The sequence below is a fragment of the Sesamum indicum genome, linkage group LG12 (genome assembly GCF_026168435.1).
Source record: "Sesamum indicum cultivar Baizhima isolate 11 linkage group LG12, ASM2616843v1, whole genome shotgun sequence".
NCBI classification, from domain to species: domain Eukaryota; kingdom Viridiplantae; phylum Streptophyta; class Magnoliopsida; order Lamiales; family Pedaliaceae; genus Sesamum; species Sesamum indicum.
This window is the reverse complement of record NC_142668.1, coordinates 14,419,084-14,436,637: the sequence shown is the minus strand read 5'-3', so window position 1 is coordinate 14,436,637 and position 17,554 is coordinate 14,419,084. Positions and strand designations below refer to the sequence as shown.

Genomic DNA, 17,554 nt, shown 5'->3' with positions numbered 1-17,554 from the left:
TAAACTTTTACATGTCTCACAATAACAGCATTATTATATTGCTAAAAAAGTAACAATAACAAAGTTCTTTCATGCAAATGCACAACCTTGTGAAATGCAGTGCTTTTCCATGGATCTTTCATCAAGTCACCAGGTATTGATTACTCTACACAAAGTGATATATTCACAGAATTTAATTGCTCGTTACGAGAAACCTGTATTTCCCGGGCAACAGGAAACAATTCCTAAATAAAAAACCTCTACAAGCACATCCAACGATCAACAAGGAGATGCCAGGTATACGTGCCGTTCACACGCCAAGCTTTGGGCAAAAGAATTAGAAGACAACGATCATGAATAGCTTCTGTTGATCAATCCACAAGAGTCAAGACCCTCTTATGATCATCACTGCTGGGTGAAGACCAATACGGCAAACAATCTGCTGCTTGGTATGAGGCAGGTCAACAAGGGTGCCTATGACCATATGGAATCAATTTCACATGGATATCTACAGAGTGAGTTTCTGTGCCATTTTGTCCCATAGTAACAGATAAAGCATCGGCCCAGAGAGCTGTGTCAAACTCCATTGACTCTATCAACAAGACTCAATGTGGTTCATCTCTTGGAAGACATGGCTTCTTCAATCCTCCTGATGACTACACTCAGACTTCCTCCGCCTTCCAGAGCTTTGACAGCAGCCCTATGAGCATGTTTATGCCATTTAAGCAGATTGTATGATTGCAGCACAGACCAACGGGCTTGATTTGACATCTGTATGTACAACACAATGTGTCAAGTTCCCGTGAGGCGATGCATGATTAAGACGTTCCAAAATGCTTAGTTATAAGGTACTTAAATTTGGCAGGGAAAACCTAGTTATGACATAGTAATGCACACTGGCAAGTTTCCATTACATATCATGTTGAACTTCACAGTTCACATAGAAGGCTTATTTTGCATTAACTTGCCCTATATATTTTATTACAAAAGAATGTACTAGGCTGCTCGCATAGTAGACTAATTTCATACCTTCTTTAAACAGCCTCTTATTTCTACCAAAACCTCACCACCATTAACCCATACCCCTCTTGGCTCTTTCCATCCTCATCATTATGTTCATTTAATTATCTGGAAACATTCCCACAACTAGATCAACTTCTAAGTGTTATTCCTAACCATCTTCTTGTTTCTCAGCCAAATGTCACCACTAACACTACGGTGCGGCCAACATAGTGGACTATCAATAATCGCTGCCAGAGTTTCGCTTCAGCTTATCTCCCAGCATCAGCAGTGGACACAATATTGATCTCTAACTGTAACTAATATTACCATTTCCACCTCCAAAAACAAAGCCCAACGAATGGCCATCATATACTGGCAATTCCCTGTCGATATTAACAAATGTAGAACATCATGAAGGTAATAATTATTACTATCAATAATTGCACGGACCAATATGCCCATGGATGAACGAGAAAGACCTTAAGAGCAGGGGTGTCACTCCCAATTCTCAATACTTACGTGAAGTGATTTTCAATTTGCACTTCCCAAGGAATACAAGTGATATACCCACACACACAGAAAGATAGCTCGTATCAGAGGAAGACCTGCACAGTGGAGAGTGGGGGTTCCAGAAGGACACAGATACTCCTGAATAGGTTTTCATCATTTTCTCCACCCTCAGCTTCTCCATATACAAGAGCTTCAGCTGCAATTCCAGCAAAAAGCACCATGCAATACCTAAACATGTTTAACAATGGAACATATCACTAGAGAGACTTGAAAACTTTATATCTGAAGAAACTTAGACATTGTTCCACATTATACTGTAACTTCGTATCTGCAAATCCTAGACGCTATTCCACCCTGCCACCCAACCAAATATTAACTAGGGAAGGCATTATGAGAATGTTTAATGTTTTACACTTAGAGCATCTTTGACTGAATATGACCACCAACCTGTCAAAGGCGGTACCACTGACACGGCCCTCAGCAAGCTCACTCTGAAGTTTCTCATCCCAAAACTGAGTTCCTGCCTGCAAAACAATAGTTAAATAGAAAATATGCTTATAAATTAAGAGGATGAAGTCAACGACATGATGCAGAGACGGATGTTAAAGAGAACATGTCGGACTGTAAATACCTGCCCCTGAATGCCCATTTGCATTGCAACAATTGGGTCTAAAATTACACCACGAATTGGACAACCCATTAGATATGCTGCAAATTCACAGAACTATTGTGTTAATGGAATATTCAGAGTAACCCCACAACACTCAGCCAATAGTTTATCCTTTAGGCTGAGTAGCATAAGACACTGATACATGCACAAACCAAGAAAAACATAATATCTGCTTTACGGAACAAGAATTAGAGAATTTTCCCAAATTGGGTATTAGTGCAGCATAACACATGTTGATATGATATCGTTTTCACATATTTTGCTCCATACTATTGCAATAGCATTATAAATATATTAATAGGAAGGCTTACCTACGAGAAGGTGACCAGCCTCATGAACTAAAATACGGCGTTTATATGGAGGCCAATAACTAGAGATCTGAGCCAAGCATGAGCCACCAAGAAAAATGGCGTCTAGCATGGACAATCCCAAGATTGCTGCAAGGTTTGGTCTGACGTCTATTCCTTGATTTAGCAGAATAGACACTCCGGCAAGTAGAGCAATCAAAACAAGACTGGAGCTCCCAGAAACTCCCCACTTTTTAGGAGAAAGTTTTGAAACTGGAAAAGCAACAGTAATGTGAGGCAAAGTAACCGAACCAAAGGTTTAGAACCAAATATTGCTTCCAACCAGTAAAGATTTTAATGCTTCAATGGAAAAAAGAAATGAAAAGAAGTGCTGATTCATTTGAACATTCAAGATATTTTGCATAGAATCTTCTGTTTGTGAAAAGGAAACAATTATCCTTAGGTGGAAGTTATACCTTCTAAACCAGTTGAAGACTTCAGCACGGTAGGCGTGACTTCTCTTGGCCCCTCTAAGACTGCACGAAAGCATATTACTCAAGCATATGAGACATTAATATGCACAGCGATGTTCTATCAGTGCCAAAATTACTTAGCTATAAATCAAAATACCAAATCCAAACACCAAATTCTACGACAAGTTAAACCAAGTATGGACAAATTAATTTGTATAAAATACGCAGATATTTACCAATATTCCGGTACTTCCCGAAATTGGGCAAGAACCCTCGATCTTTAAGAAAAGCATAGGCGCTCCCGACAAGCCTCATATCATCAGCATTCAAGCACGTGTCCAACACTTCCCAATCCCTCTCCAATCCCAGCAAGCCCAACTCATCATTCACAGGCCTGGTCGACTCAACAGAAGAACTGCCAAATTCAACTGGAACGTCCTTGAGGAAGCGGAGGGCTCGTGCGAGGTCCTTTTCCTTGACTGCTGCTTCATATTCTTGCCACTCCCGAATCGCTCTGGTTCTAGCGGTCTTCCCGTGGAATTTTCTGCCTGACAATTGTGTAGTTAATAGGACCGCAAATGACCGAGAGATGAAGGAAGTGGGTAAGAGAATTGAAGCAGGGGCTCTGGAATGCAGGAACGACGATACTGATCTCGCCATTGGAGCTCGTGTCGTTTGCTAAATCATTTTCTTTAACTAAAAACTCCATACGGATTCGGGCCTTTTCCAAGTCCGCTATTTAGATCCACGTATCTCAAATTAGGATACGGGCTGGTGTTTTGGGTAAATGGGCTTAACTTATTTGAATGTGAACCAAATTTAGACCCACTGTTAGAAATGGAGGCCCATGAGGAATGAACCAATAAGCCTCACAAAAATGCTGGTTTTTAGAGTTTGTGGGACTCCATTTCGATCTTGTATCAAATTTTTGTGTCACTGAATAGCATCACACTAATATACGGTTAATTAATTTTTAAAAATAAAAGTATATAATAAAATTTAAATTATCTTCTATGCTAAAATAGAAGAAAACATTTTGCTCATATATAACAATTTGTGATACCACAAAATATCAAATTTTAGAATATCAATTATACTCTTAAATATCTATACTAATGTTATTAATTTCTTCCAAATGATCCATAACAGTTCTTAATCGTCAATTTCATCGTATTTATCCTACATTTTCATTCATGTTTATCACAGTATAAGAAATATGATATTAATCATAATTAATTGTCATAATTGAAGACATTGGTCGACACAACAAGCTAGACTTCAAGTTGGATCGAAGCAGAAGATGATGAATAGTGCCATTGGAGCTTAAAGTTCCGCAGAGTAGAATGGAGAAGAAAGTTCTCCAATCAGCTAGATAAATATAAGAATTTGTCATAGTATTGGTTAATGAATCAAAATGATCTTTATCCTTACACATATGTGTAGATGCACCATTATCAACAGTCTAAGCATGTATACTTAGTTCAAAACTATCATGCAATCCCATCAAAAATTGCATGAGTTGGGTTGAGAGATTTATTTCTGCGAAGTTCTTGGATGCTTTACATTCACATTGTGGCATTGGCTTGAGACAAGTAAGTTTGTCCAATAGTTTTTTTAACTTTGCATAATATGCAGACACAAACATGTTTTCTCGTGAGATGAATGCAATCTCCCTTTGAATATGGTGAATCTCACCAAAATGCGTTTTCAACTCAAGGCATAATTATGTTGCTGAAGTGATTTATAAAGAAACTTCTCATTGTATCTTTAGAAATTGAATTTTTTTCTTGATTATTGACAATAATTAAAGATAAATAGTTGTAGTAAATAACCATTAATTACGACCACACGACGATTATTAGCTATAATTTTTATGAGTTTTACTAAAATATTTATAAAAAAATAGTTTCTATCATGAATAAACTAAATTTTTATATTATTTTTTATTTAATTATAAATACTACTTATTGTTCACCACGACTCTAATCCATTACTTATAAAAAGTGTAGGAAGTAATAAATGTTGTTCTAGTGCGTTAAAAATGAGGTTGCAATAGTGTGGTGGACTTCACCCCCATCTTCCACCACATGTTTTGAGACATTTGGAGCTTAGTGCATAGCCAGAAATTACCATGTTTTTTTCTCACTGACAGCATCAACATATGCAGTTTGTGCAGTTTATTTTTACGTTAAACGCAACAACAAATTTGATCTGTGCTTGTAAGAAATATTCTAAGCCTCTTGACCAATAATATAACAAGACGAATGGAGAAACGGAGTAACCACAATCACTCACTGTACAGTGAACCTGAAAATAATCGAACATCTTCAACCTCAAACTCCACGATAAGAGAAATCCCTCACCTCTCTATTCCATACCACACATACCTACTACACCACCTTTTTCTGATTCCACCACTCTCTCTCTGTCTCGCTCTTCCATTTACATACTTTACAGAGGGAGACACACCCCAACCCCAGTCTCCACTCCACACGCACAGCACACACTGAGGATGGCGTCCACAGCTGCATCGCCGGCCTTCTGCGGCATCCCAAAGGCCTCCACCTCAACCTCCGCCGCCAGGGCTTCCATCCCCGCCACCCGTTTCCTCGCCAAGAACCCACTCCGAGGCCTGGGCTTCTCCGCCGCCGCCGCCGAACCCCTGCTGTCTCATCACGTTGCCACTAAGCTGCGGTCATTTGGGAGCTCTTCCGCCAAGCCCGTCAGAGGGGTTGCCTCCATGGCGAAGAAGAGCGTTGGGGACCTCACCGCCGCTGACCTCAAGGGCAAAAAGGTCTTTGTCAGGGCTGACCTCAATGTGCCTCTTGATGATAACCAGAACATCACCGATGATACTAGGATTAGAGCTGCTGTACCCACAATCAAGCATCTGATCAGCAATGGTGCCAAAGTCATTCTTTCCACTCACTTGGTGAGTTATCTCTGCCACTTAAAAGATCCTAATTTTACGGGCCGCTGCTTTAGATCTTCAAGAAGTTGGTCCACGTTTTGCTGCATTGCTTTGCTTCTCGTTTTTCCTATGGGTATTTCCTTTCAATGGCTCACTAGATTGGAGATTCAATCAAGAATTGGTTTTTTCTTACTCTGGTTATGATGCATGTGATATTTGGCCCTCAAGATCCAATTGGTTTAAGTGTGAGTTGTAAATTACAAAACTTCGTTTGGTTCAACCATGATCAAAGACTAAGTTAGTTCATGGGGTTTCTGACGGTGAAATGATTTGGGGTATAAGTTGATAGAATCAGCGAAACAATTTGATGCGTACTGAACTTTTCTGTATGGTAAAGAAATAGACTATTTAAACACCACCTTGGGCTTTGGGGATTTGGTGTCTAATGCAGTTAAAATTTCTACTTCAGGGTATGGTTTATTCGAATATGTCTTTCCATGTCATTGTGATGTTCTTTAATGCATTGTTTGTCCTCTCTGCTATATCACGCAATAAATCTTAGGATCACAAAATTTCCTGCAAATTGCTATTAGTTTTTGAGTCCATGAGTTGGCTTTTAATCATCTTTTGGCTTTGCAGGGACGGCCAAAAGGTGTTACACCAAAATACAGTCTTGCACCTCTGGTTCCCAGGCTATCCGAACTGCTTGGTATTCAGGTAACTATTGGGAAGAAATGAAATTTTCTTCTAAAGAGAAAGAGGATATAGAAGCCCAAATTCATGTTATTATTTGCTTACTAAAGGCTACAATAAGTAATTGGATCGAGCTCTTCTTTGTCTATGCTTATTGTATCACAACTGAATGTACCTAACCAGGTTGTGAAGGCCGATGACTGCATTGGTCCAGAGGTTGAAAAATTGGTGGCTTCACTACCTGAAGGTGGTGTCCTCCTCCTCGAGAATGTGAGGTTTTACAAAGAGGAAGAAAAGAATGAGCCTGAGTTTGCAAAGAAGCTCGCCTCATTGGCTGATCTCTACGTGAATGATGCATTTGGTACTGCCCACAGAGCACACGCCTCTACGGAGGGAGTTACAAAGTTCTTGAAGCCCTCTGTTGCTGGTTTCCTTCTACAAAAGGTTAGACCTTCTTAGTTATCAATCTCTCGAGACATCTCAATTACAATTCACAGGAGTATTACTTGGGGATTCTGTAATGCCATATAACACATTTATACATCAGCATACAACTGTAGCAGTTTGATTTTTTTCGACTGAAGTTCAATTTTTTTTTCATTTTGCTGCTTTAGGAGCTGGACTATCTTGTTGGGGCAGTTTCAAGCCCAAAGAGACCATTTGCTGCCATTGTGGGTGGTTCAAAGGTCTCCTCCAAGATTGGAGTAATTGAATCGCTTCTCGAAAAGTGTGATATATTGCTATTGGGAGGAGGAATGATATTTACATTTTACAAAGCACAAGGACTGTCGGTAGGATCATCCCTGGTAGAAGAAGACAAGCTAGAACTTGCGACTTCACTCCTTGAGAAGGCCAAGGCGAAGGGAGTGAGTCTCTTGCTACCCACTGATGTGGTTATAGCTGACAAGTTCGCTCCAGATGCGAATAGCAAGGTCCTATTCCTTGATTCTCTACAGTTGATTTCAACCACTATTTCAGATTAATTAGACCATCTTGATCTTCAAAATACATTGCTAACAGTTGAAGTCTTGGACATCATTTGAAATTGCAGGTCGTGCCAGCATCTGCCATTCCAGATGGCTGGATGGGTTTGGATATTGGACCAGATTCTGTAAAGACATTCAGTGATGCCCTGGAGACTACAAAAACTGTTATTTGGAACGGACCAATGGGAGTGTTTGAGTTCGACAAGTTTGCCGTTGGCACAGAGGTTTTTCCTCTTAATATAAGCATTCCTTCTTTATTTTCTAAGATGTTTGTTACTTTCTGAACATTTACCCAATTAATATCGCGTGGTTTCCTCCGCAGGCAATTGCAAATAAGCTAGCTGAACTTAGTGGGAAGGGAGTCACCACAATTATTGGTGGTGGAGACTCCGTTGCAGCTGTTGAGAAAGTCGGCGTCGCTAGCGTGATGAGCCACATATCTACGGGTGGCGGTGCCAGTTTGGAGCTCTTGGAAGGGAAAGAGCTACCTGGCGTTCTTGCCCTTGACGAAGCCACTCCAGTTGCCGTGTAAGCCATCAAACGAGCATTCTAATTCGATTCTTTTAACATAATAGATGATGATGTTTCGTCCCGGTTTGTAAACGAGAAATGTACTTGAATATGAGTTTGTGCTATAGATATTTCAGCTTGCCCTCCAACTTGTCTTTAGTCAAATCAAAATAAGGAATCAAGAAGTACTTGAGGATGGACTGTATTTCTACGTCTTCCGTTCTTGTTTCTGATTTACTGGCTATCAAATACCACTCCAACACACACCGTCTATTATTTTCCTCGCTCTCCAGTGACTGCAGTATTTTGAGTTTGTTGGTAAAGCTAAGCACAATGCTATTATAAATTTGCCCAAAAAATAGTGCCACGAGATCATAAGCCCCGTTCAGTTAGTCCAACATGAGGACCAAGTGAATAACTGTGTGGATCGGCCAATTAACTCCAGCAAGGTGAATGAGGCTCCGCACGCGTCTCAGCCCCCTCGCTCAACGGCGAGGCTCACCCTTGGCATGGAGGCGTCTCGTTTCCGAGCCCGCATCTCTGCGGATTGTGGCCCGGGGACTTTCCTGGGTTTGACCCCGCTAAATTGCAGGAATCGCAACCCATTCACTTCGTCTCATGGCTGATTGCCCTAGAGATCACGGGCTCTGGTTATTAGACATGCAAGAAGGCAATTAGATATCCGATGTGGGAAAAACCACGTTCAATATTCTACAACCTTCTACTACAAAAAGTTAAAAAGAGGAAAAAGGTTTTATAAAAAAGTAGAGAAAATACAAGATATTTTGGGTATGTATGAATCTGTACCACATAACAAACATGTATGCATATAAATCCCAACTGTACAGATTCTTGGTGATCATTGCAAGGCGGTACAATATTGACCACAAGATTGATAATATCTATATATACGATCAGATTCAGGTTATTTCAATCAATTTTTACACTAGAAAAATTTATTCAAGGAGTCATAAAAAAGTTTTAAAGTTTAGACGATTCAAGTCCATCACTGATAATTTTACGTCCTTAGTTCATACATATTAGAGGGAGTTTGGATGATCTTATAAGCTTTGTGAATTGTTTCTTCATAAGAACATATATTAGTAATTTGTTGCATGCTTTATGTGTCTGTATAATTTTTTTAAATTTATTTAAATATAATATTTATATAATTAGTATCATTCAAAAATAATATACATATATATTTTAAGGAAAAAAAAATTTTTTAAAAAAAGAAGAAGATAATGATATAATATTAACCAGAGAAAAAATGCAAAGAAAAATTTAAAATAATTGAAAAAAGAAAAAGACATTGGGATAGTGGGAAATTGGACAATAAGTAAGAAAATTAAATTAACTATTCAAAAAAATATAAAACAACGTAATAAAAAAAGTGATACATCATAAAGTCCTTTATCCTTAATAATAAAAATAGATTTTGAAGTTATTTGATATTGTTTCTTTAGTAAATAAACTTATAGATTATCAAAATAAAATTATGAATTGTAAAATTGAGAAATATTAGAAAATTGAGAAAACTTTCAACTTATGGAGTGCAATATTAAAAAATTGTAAAAATTTCGATTAAATAAAAAAAAATCCTAATATTTGAGACAAAAATACAATTTTTCCTTTTCAAAATAATAGATCAATCATTGGTGTTCATGAATGATGAATGGGAGACCATCCCATTTTTTCTTTTTTAAAAATCCAAATCAACTTTGCTTGATGCATATAACCATACTAGAATTTCACCGACATATTGGAGTGCGCAATTGCCCACGTCCACCTCAAAATTTATTGTGTCCAAAGCAAACTCTTATCCTCAACAATTTCCTGTATAGGTTCATCTCCCGCTCTATAAAACAGCCCGAATGAGTCATGCATAGATGCTCAGAGCTCAAAGATATAGTACACCAGCAGCATTTCCAATTACTTAAGTCCAACCACATTATCATGGCGGGTTTCCTGAACCTCGGCAACATGGCGAAGAAGGTTGAGTCCACATTGGCCGATGGTCCAAGGGCTGTTGCTCAAGGGATTGCAGATGTTCCTAAGATCCTATGCATGCAAAAGGTTAACACTTATTTCACTCTTGGTCCTTTTGTTTCTTTCTAGCTGCATCCAACGTGATCGTAAATAAGGAATTTTTTGCAGTTTATAAGTCCAAAATCCTTATCTTCCTAGCAACGAGTCTATTAATAAGACGGTCAATACCCTGCACAACAAGCATTGATTGATTACATCATAGAAATTGCATTGCATTCTCAGAAAGTGATGGATTATATTTCCCATGCATAAAGGAGTATGTATGTATATATATAGCGTGCAACCTACTTACAATTCTTCGTATTCATGTATTTTCTTGAGAGAAAACAGGGGAGTACCAAACATGGGTCAACAGGAGCATAGTGAACCCAAGAGAGATATCCGCAAAGCAGCCTGGTACCTGGACTAAAGGCTTATAGCAGCAAGGAGTTAGGCCCAGCACTAGCAGCCCAATTCCTTTTTTATGTATCTTCTAGTAGGCATAGGCTCTTAAGGATACTGATATGGACAGATGTCAACAGATCCTAAAAAAGACGGTTGGTTCCTTAGATTGGGTAGGCATGTTGGAATTTTGAAATGAGGGGCGGGCGTGCACAATGACTCAACTCTGATGTGTGTGGTCGTCGGACCACTTTCACTTCACCGGTTCACCCAATATAAATAGCCTATTTTTAGTGTAAATTACACCTCTATTGTCTTTTAATATGAAATAGGAGAAAATTTGTAAAAATATCTCAATTGTAATTAGTAAAATTATATGTAAAATACACCTTCTAATTTTTCTATAATTTGCAAATATAATCTATGTCATTATTCCATCGCCATGACCTGAAAAAAATATTATGTTATGATAACAAAAAATTAAAATGTTATATTCCAAATATAATTTCATAAAATTTTTTCTTGTCTTTATTTTGTACATATCAAAATCCCCTAATACAATAATTATTTTTTGTCGGAAAATATTTAAAAAGAAAAAATAAATGAAATATAGTTACTGCTTTGTTGAAAGGACATTCACAAAACCAGAGTCAAAGTTTTGCGTGGTTGATGCCCCGCCCACCGAACTGCTCTAAATTTTACCAACGGTACGCACCCCCCGCCCCCTGGTCCTCTTTAGCGAAACTGCCTTTAACCTACGCCTTCCTTCAACATATAAAACCCTTCTCCATTCTTCCACTCTTCATTTTATCGTCACTGAGCTCTTCATTGGTAGTATCAACGTGAGTGAGTGAGCCACCTCTCTCATCTCTTTCTCGTGTATTTTGTGGATTCATGAGCTCCTTTTGTTGATTTGTTCTTTTCTCTTAATTTTGTGTTTGTCTAGGATTTTTTGATCTGAGTGCAGAAATGGCGACGAAGAAGAGCGTGGGTTCTTTGAAGGAAGCCGATCTGAAGGGGAAGAGAGTTCTCGTGAGAGTGGATCTGAACGTGCCGTTGGATGATAACTTGAAGATTACTGATGACACCAGAATTAGAGCCGCCGTCCCCACTATTAAGTACTTGATGGAGCATGGAGCTAAAGTCATTCTCACCACTCACCTCGTACGTTTTGATACTTTCTTATTCATAGATCATTCTCAAGGACAAATTGTCCCTCGGTAGTTAAAATGTATGGATGATTCTGTTGTGGTTGCTTCGCTATGTTGTAGATTATACGTTAGTCACTTAGGTTTTAAACATCTTCAAAGTTGAGATAGAATTATCTTTACCTTTTCCTTTATAAACTTTTGATACGTGCGCAATTTCCTTATCTGATACTTGATCGTTGGTTTGAGTTTCGAATTTGGATCACTCTTAGTTGTGTATTACAGGTAGATCTTGTATTTATCAGTACTTCTCGAACTGTATGTAATAGTAAGAGTTTATAAGCTTTTCATAGCTCCGGTTGATCTGATGGTTCACTGGTTCTTGGATGCAAATCGAAGATATTAATCTCATCAATATTTTCTCATGTGTTCTTTAATTTCATTGGAAAAACTTGTGGGTATCAGTTAGTTCCTTTTTTGCATGAAATCCGTAGGATATCCTCGTTATCATCGAAATCAATTTTGCGAGCTTAATGCTGAAATATTTTATGTTGATGGTAGTAACCAGTTAACCATCATATATGATTTATTAACTTTCTAAGTAATTTAGCTTACTTAATTTCAGGGGCGTCCAAAAGGAGTCACCCCAAAGTACAGTTTGAAGCCTCTTGTTCCTAGACTCTCTGAACTTCTTGGACTTGAGGTTTGTGAACTCTTCACTTACCAATAGGAATTGCTTTTGCAATGACAAGGACTTCTGCTTATCTGCATTGTCTGATCTCATTAGGTTAAGATGGCTGATGACTGTATTGGCGAAGAGGTCGAGAAGTTGGTGGCTGGGTTGCCAGAGGGAGGTGTTCTTCTCCTGGAGAATGTCAGATTTTACAAAGAAGAGGAGAAGAATGATCCTGAGTTTGCAAAAAAGCTTGCTTCCCTTGCGGACTTGTATGTTAATGATGCATTTGGAACTGCACACAGAGCTCATGCTTCAACAGAGGGAGTGGCCAAATACCTGAAGCCTTCTGTTGCAGGATTCCTGATGCAGAAGGTTTGTGAAAGATGTACTTGTTTCACTCCCATATATCATTTTATTTTCTAATCCAATCAATGGTGTCTAGCCATCGATTATGGATGGTTGGAGCTCAAAACATTGTGTCACCCAACATGACCATTGTCAACTTAACGTGGATTCTTCTTTACTGAAATTTTCAGGAGCTTGATTATCTAGTTGGAGCTGTGTCCAACCCCAAGAAGCCATTTGCTGCAATTGTTGGTGGCTCCAAGGTCTCTACTAAAATTGGTGTCATAGAGTCACTGTTAGAGAAGGTAGACATCCTCTTGCTTGGTGGAGGGATGATCTTTACCTTCTACAAAGCTCAAGGACATGCTGTAGGGTCCTCACTTGTGGAGGCTGACAAGCTTGATCTTGCAACTTCTCTTATAGAGAAGGCCAAGGCTAAGGGGGTATCTCTTCTGCTACCTTCAGATGTAGTTATTGCTGACAAGTTTGCCGCTGATGCTAACAGCAAGGTAGGCTCTTTTTGCTCAACCGATGAGTGAAATCTTAGCTGGATCAGCTTTGTTTTGTCTTTGACTTAAGTTGCTTAAGTCCATTCTATTTTTCTGCACTCATCTAACTTCCCTTGGTCAACAATGAAAATGTTCTCAGCATCTGTGTTGGCTGTAGTCATGCTTAAAGTATTGTTTGTAAATTAGGACGAGGACTCAAATGTTGCTCTATCGTGTTTAGGTTGTTCCAGCATCTCAAATTCCTGATGGATGGATGGGTTTAGATATTGGACCAGACAGTATTAAGTCATTCGGTGAAGCACTGGAGACCACCAAGACCATAATCTGGAATGGGCCTATGGGTGTGTTTGAATTTGACAAGTTTGCAGCAGGAACAGAGGTATTGTCCAGTGATAATTCACATAATGCTAGATATTTTTTGTTTTTAATTTAGCTAAGGTCATTTTGTTGCACTAGATTTCACTATATTTGGAATAAAGCATGCATGATTATTCCTTTCCAGGCTATCGCCAAGAAATTAGCTGAACTTAGTGGTAAAGGAGTGACCACAATCATCGGAGGAGGTGACTCTGTAGCAGCTGTTGAGAAGGTCGGTCTGGCTGATAAGATGAGCCATATCTCAACTGGAGGTGGTGCCAGCTTGGAACTTCTTGAGGGGAAAACACTCCCTGGAGTCCTTGCCCTTAATGACGCATAAGCAGATCTGTGTTGCTATTTCTATTTTGGTGCATGCCTGTTAGTTGTCATGTCTGGTTTTAACCAGAGCGGAATTGGGTAGATCTTAGAGCAGGTCCTGTAGAGTGTTAGGCCAAATGCTAATAATCATCTCGTCCGAGACTCGGATAGATTGCCTGAATAATTTTCTGTGTTTTGTGATTGATATCCATTATGGTAATGGTTTTCTGGGATTTTGCTCCCTCTCATGTTGACTTACAGAGTTGCTGCAGTTCATGAACTACCATCTCCGTGCACATATGATACCTTGAGAATTGCAGCAAATTGACTGCTGCAATGTGAAATGTAGTCCAGCGGAGCATTTCATAATGGGTCCATTTCACACCCTTAAATATGAACTAGTATTTAACTGCTGCAAATGTCTCACGTTTTAAGACTCTTACTTGTCATAAAAACTTACGGTTTATGTTAATATCATGTACCTCTATGTCTCGACAAAATTCAGAAAATTACATGAAAATTGCAGAATATAAGGAACTTGTCGCAGATTCAAATTAATGTTGCATTAACAGTTAAAACAAGTCATCACATGAAAATGGCAAAATATATGAAACGTGTTGCAGATTCAAATTATGTTGCAAAGAATCTTAAACAATTCATCGGAAATGTAGTAGATACTGGTTGGATGGCATTTATATGTCAGTAAAAAAGCAAGAGAAAATGGCTGAAAGCAGCAGGCACCTACCCATACCTATAGAAACTTGCAGCCAAGGTTCATATGTCGGTGGTAAATTTGCTAAATTCCAGCAGTGATTCTAGGGATTAATACCAAATCGACATTTAAACTTTTCCTGCTTCAGCGTAAAGAAAGGAGTTTGATGAAGATTGGTCGGATTTTACCCAGATCCACACGACAGCCACAAATACCCCAGCATAAGAGACTAAAAGACTTGTATGTAGATAAACAGTTGAAAACATTGCAGGTTAATTAATGGATACACATTACTTTTAAATTGATCAGAATGAAATACAATTGTCGAAGGTTATAAAAAATTTTGCATCTATAAAGGACTTCACTTCTATAGTAGACTTCCAGTGCATTTGGCATAGATCATCCATCTGTATCCGACCCAGCGAGACCATTATTTGTGCCCAATCAGATAAAAAACAGTGATTGTCCAATTAGGGCTGACCCAAGTTGCTAAACTGGATCCAAGCAGCACCGATCCGTGATCCTTCCACCGCAGAGAGCGGGAGGTGGTCGCTGCTCTGTGAAACCAGCCTGACGCGGTACCCTCCACTCTAAAGGCCATGAAGCCCAAGCTTTCGCCTGGAGTCCGAGACCCAACCTCCCCGCTTGGAACGGGCGAACCAGCAAGTAAGCAACTTGGATCCAACAACCTATTTCAGCCCAACGTCCAATCACCGTAAAGCCCCCACTTGGGTCACAAGCCTCCGTTACAAGGCTCGGCGATGAACGAATGTTGGCAGCTGACTCATAATGTGCTAGCAAAGAATTTCTTTCTTCGATGTGGGAAGGAAGATCTTTGCCAAATGCCGGTCTACCACAAAGTTGCGGACTTCTTACTCATAGAACCCCTTAAATTTTCGAATTTCGTGACCATCAGGTTGGAGCTGCACCTTCAAGCGTGTACCGGATGTGCTATGGCTTTCATGGGAGTTTACCCAAATCTATACATTTCATTGCCCCACAAAATCATTAAATTACGAAAGAGCTTCAAGTTGTTCTTCCAGGCGCCGCCCCCAACGTCCTTCGCTTCATGCAAATTACGCTCAATTTTCACGCATTCCGTTTCTCAACACGATGCTATTACCTCCCATGCTGAAGTTCCTTCCTCCAGTGCATCTGATGGTTCCCCCTTCTCAGGTTTACTCCGTCTGCTGCCCACAATTTAGTTAATTACCCCAATAAGCAGCGTTTCCTTGAAAAAGAGCTCAGTTTTATTTGGATTTTTTGAGTTAGTTTATGTGGTTGTTCTCAGGGTTAGAAGATGTAATGACAGGATACATATTCGGCAAGAGAAAGGCCACTGAAGTTGCTCACGCGTAGGTATTCATTGATTCCCCAAATGGTTCCCACCTCCCCATAAACTAATGTTACTTTAGTGTTTTGGTAGAATTTAGTAGTTTGATTATGGTGTTGGTAGTAGCGAATACTAAATAGTGATTACAGTGATTTTAACTACCGCAATTATACTAGGGTGTGGAAGAATGTTGTCCGAAAAGGGGATTTGGTCATCGACGCCACTTGTGGGAATGGATATGATACCCTAGCTATGCTAAGATTGATTGCTGATGATACGCGGAGAGGTCGTGTTTATGCAATGGACCTTCAGAAAGATGCTTTAGAAAGTACTTCCTCTTTGCTGGATTGCTCCGTTAGCGCTGATGAGGTGCTGCTGCTTTTGCATCTGTCTTAACAAGTGATTCTCAAATCCCTAGTGTGTGTGTACAACATTGTTGTTATGACATTAGATTTATAATGAGTTTCTGGTGTCTCTCTAGTAATATATGACCACTATAATATTATGAATTGACAATTTTTATTGCGTGCTAAAACATGTCTTCGGAATCTTGATCTTGAACAAAAATTAGTATCTTCTTGTCTCTGTTTCTATAATAAACCATGTTGCTGAATTTGTTCTTCAAAGTTGATGTAGTTTCTGTTTGTGGCAATGCAGAGAGAACTCATTGAACTTTATGCTATGTGTCATACTAAAATGGAAGACATTGTTCCCGCTGGCAATGCAGTGAGGTATTGTTCATAACCAAGCTTAGAAAGATGAATACTTTATATGTCGATTGGATTAACCTGGATGATGTGAATCATGAGTTTTAACCACCTCCACATTTTTCATCGTTTTCTGTAGGCTTGTTGCGTTCAATTTGGGTTACCTTCCAGGAGGTGACAAAAGGATTAAGACTGAGTCAGAAACAACGTTACTTGCATTAGAGGCTGCCAAGAGAATACTTGCACCTGGAGGCCTCATCAGTGTACTGGCCTATGTCGGCCACTCTGGTGGACGGTATGATTATGCTAACCGATGTTTGTTAATTTTGGTGGTGTATTTTTATTGATTATCATGAGTATAAGGTACTCCAGCTCGTCTCCTTTGGACATTTGCTTCTAAACTGTAGATAATTTTCTCATTTGCTTTGTTTTTGGTTTTTGCATTTAATGAACCTATGATGTTTTTATCACTGGCAGGGAGGAGTTTGAGATAGTCCAGTCTTTTGGAGCAGGATTACCTATCGACAATTGGGTCTGCTGTAAACTCCAAATGTTGAACCGGCCATTAGCTCCTGTACTTCTCCTATTATCAAAGAAATGAGAGTAGACAGTTCTTGTGATACATAATTCTGTGGTTATTTGTTGGAATCCAACTACTGAACTGATATTTTCTAAATGTGGTGTGGGGATTTTAAGTTTGTTGTAAAAGTTGATGCGGCCATCTTATACTTTGCCTTTTGGTGCGATTTTCTCATCATATCTGTGGGTTCAGGCATTGGTTTGATATGATTTTGAACTTGGATGAGCTCACCATCTTTTTATGGTAGCCTCAGCTCATTCCAGTCCTCTTATAACATATATAATGCCCATGTCCTGTAAAAAGATTTTGAGTATCTTGGAACATGCATGTCTGTTTTCCATTGTTGCTGCATATCCGATAGTATTACTATTTCATTGAGCAGTTAAATTGGGTTGGCCTTAAACTGATTCTCGGGCTG

The 17,554-nt window shown here is 39.1% G+C and overlaps 4 protein-coding genes and 2 non-coding genes across 10 annotated transcripts; 3 read left to right on the top strand and 3 right to left on the bottom strand.

Annotated features, from left to right (window-relative positions):
• Positions 1-14: 14 nt before the first annotated feature.
• On the bottom strand, positions 15-3,623 carry LOC105175093 (ATP-dependent zinc metalloprotease). 3 transcript variants are annotated; one of them, XR_016062988.1, is made up of 8 exons: positions 3,158-3,622; positions 2,925-2,984; positions 2,473-2,721; positions 2,123-2,199; positions 1,939-2,015; positions 1,587-1,719; positions 1,009-1,364; positions 612-750 (listed from the first exon to the last, which is right to left on the bottom strand). XR_016062988.1 is itself a non-coding variant. In XM_011097418.3 (7 exons), the coding sequence occupies exons 1-7, from the start codon at positions 3,579-3,581 to the stop codon at positions 595-597; spliced, it is 1,176 nt and encodes a 391-aa protein (XP_011095720.3). In that variant the 5' UTR covers positions 3,582-3,618; the 3' UTR covers positions 15-594. The 3 variants fall into 3 exon arrangements, 2 of the variants coding, with proteins under 2 accessions (XP_011095720.3, XP_020554178.2); XM_011097418.3 differs by lacking the exon at positions 1,009-1,364 and having other exon boundaries at positions 15-750; positions 3,158-3,618; XM_020698519.2 differs by lacking the exons at positions 612-750; positions 1,009-1,364 and having other exon boundaries at positions 1,717-1,845; positions 3,158-3,623.
• Positions 3,624-5,209: 1,586 nt separating this feature from the next.
• On the top strand, positions 5,210-8,226 carry LOC105175092 (phosphoglycerate kinase, chloroplastic). Its single transcript, XM_011097417.3, has 6 exons — positions 5,210-5,853; positions 6,472-6,549; positions 6,709-6,969; positions 7,140-7,457; positions 7,577-7,735; positions 7,834-8,226. The coding sequence occupies exons 1-6, from the start codon at positions 5,434-5,436 to the stop codon at positions 8,041-8,043; spliced, it is 1,446 nt and encodes a 481-aa protein (XP_011095719.1). The 5' UTR covers positions 5,210-5,433; the 3' UTR covers positions 8,044-8,226.
• Positions 8,227-8,383: 157 nt separating this feature from the next.
• On the bottom strand, positions 8,384-8,646 carry LOC148784884 (RNase MRP). The gene has a single exon (XR_016063486.1).
• A 2,489-nt stretch (positions 8,647-11,135) lies between these two features.
• On the top strand, positions 11,136-14,037 carry LOC105175090 (phosphoglycerate kinase, cytosolic). Of its 3 annotated transcripts, none has more exons than XM_011097415.3 (7): positions 11,136-11,293; positions 11,398-11,615; positions 12,225-12,302; positions 12,387-12,647; positions 12,812-13,129; positions 13,350-13,508; positions 13,632-14,037. In XM_011097415.3, exons 2-7 carry the CDS (start codon positions 11,421-11,423, stop codon positions 13,824-13,826), a joined length of 1,206 nt encoding a protein of 401 aa, XP_011095717.1. In that variant the 5' UTR covers positions 11,136-11,293; positions 11,398-11,420; the 3' UTR covers positions 13,827-14,037. The 3 variants fall into 3 exon arrangements, with proteins under 3 accessions (XP_011095717.1, XP_011095718.1, XP_011095716.1); XM_011097416.3 differs by having other exon boundaries at positions 11,136-11,297; XM_011097414.3 differs by having other exon boundaries at positions 11,137-11,301.
• Positions 14,038-14,812: 775 nt separating this feature from the next.
• Positions 14,813-17,289, top strand: LOC105175089 (S-adenosyl-L-methionine-dependent methyltransferases superfamily protein). The gene is made up of 6 exons (XM_011097413.3): positions 14,813-15,692; positions 15,808-15,871; positions 16,026-16,218; positions 16,507-16,580; positions 16,696-16,851; positions 17,034-17,289. The coding sequence occupies exons 1-6, from the start codon at positions 15,278-15,280 to the stop codon at positions 17,155-17,157; spliced, it is 1,026 nt and encodes a 341-aa protein (XP_011095715.2). The 5' UTR covers positions 14,813-15,277; the 3' UTR covers positions 17,158-17,289.
• LOC148784883 (signal recognition particle RNA) lies at positions 14,971-15,276 on the bottom strand. Its single transcript, XR_016063485.1, has one exon.
• Positions 17,290-17,554: the final 265 nt, after the last annotated feature.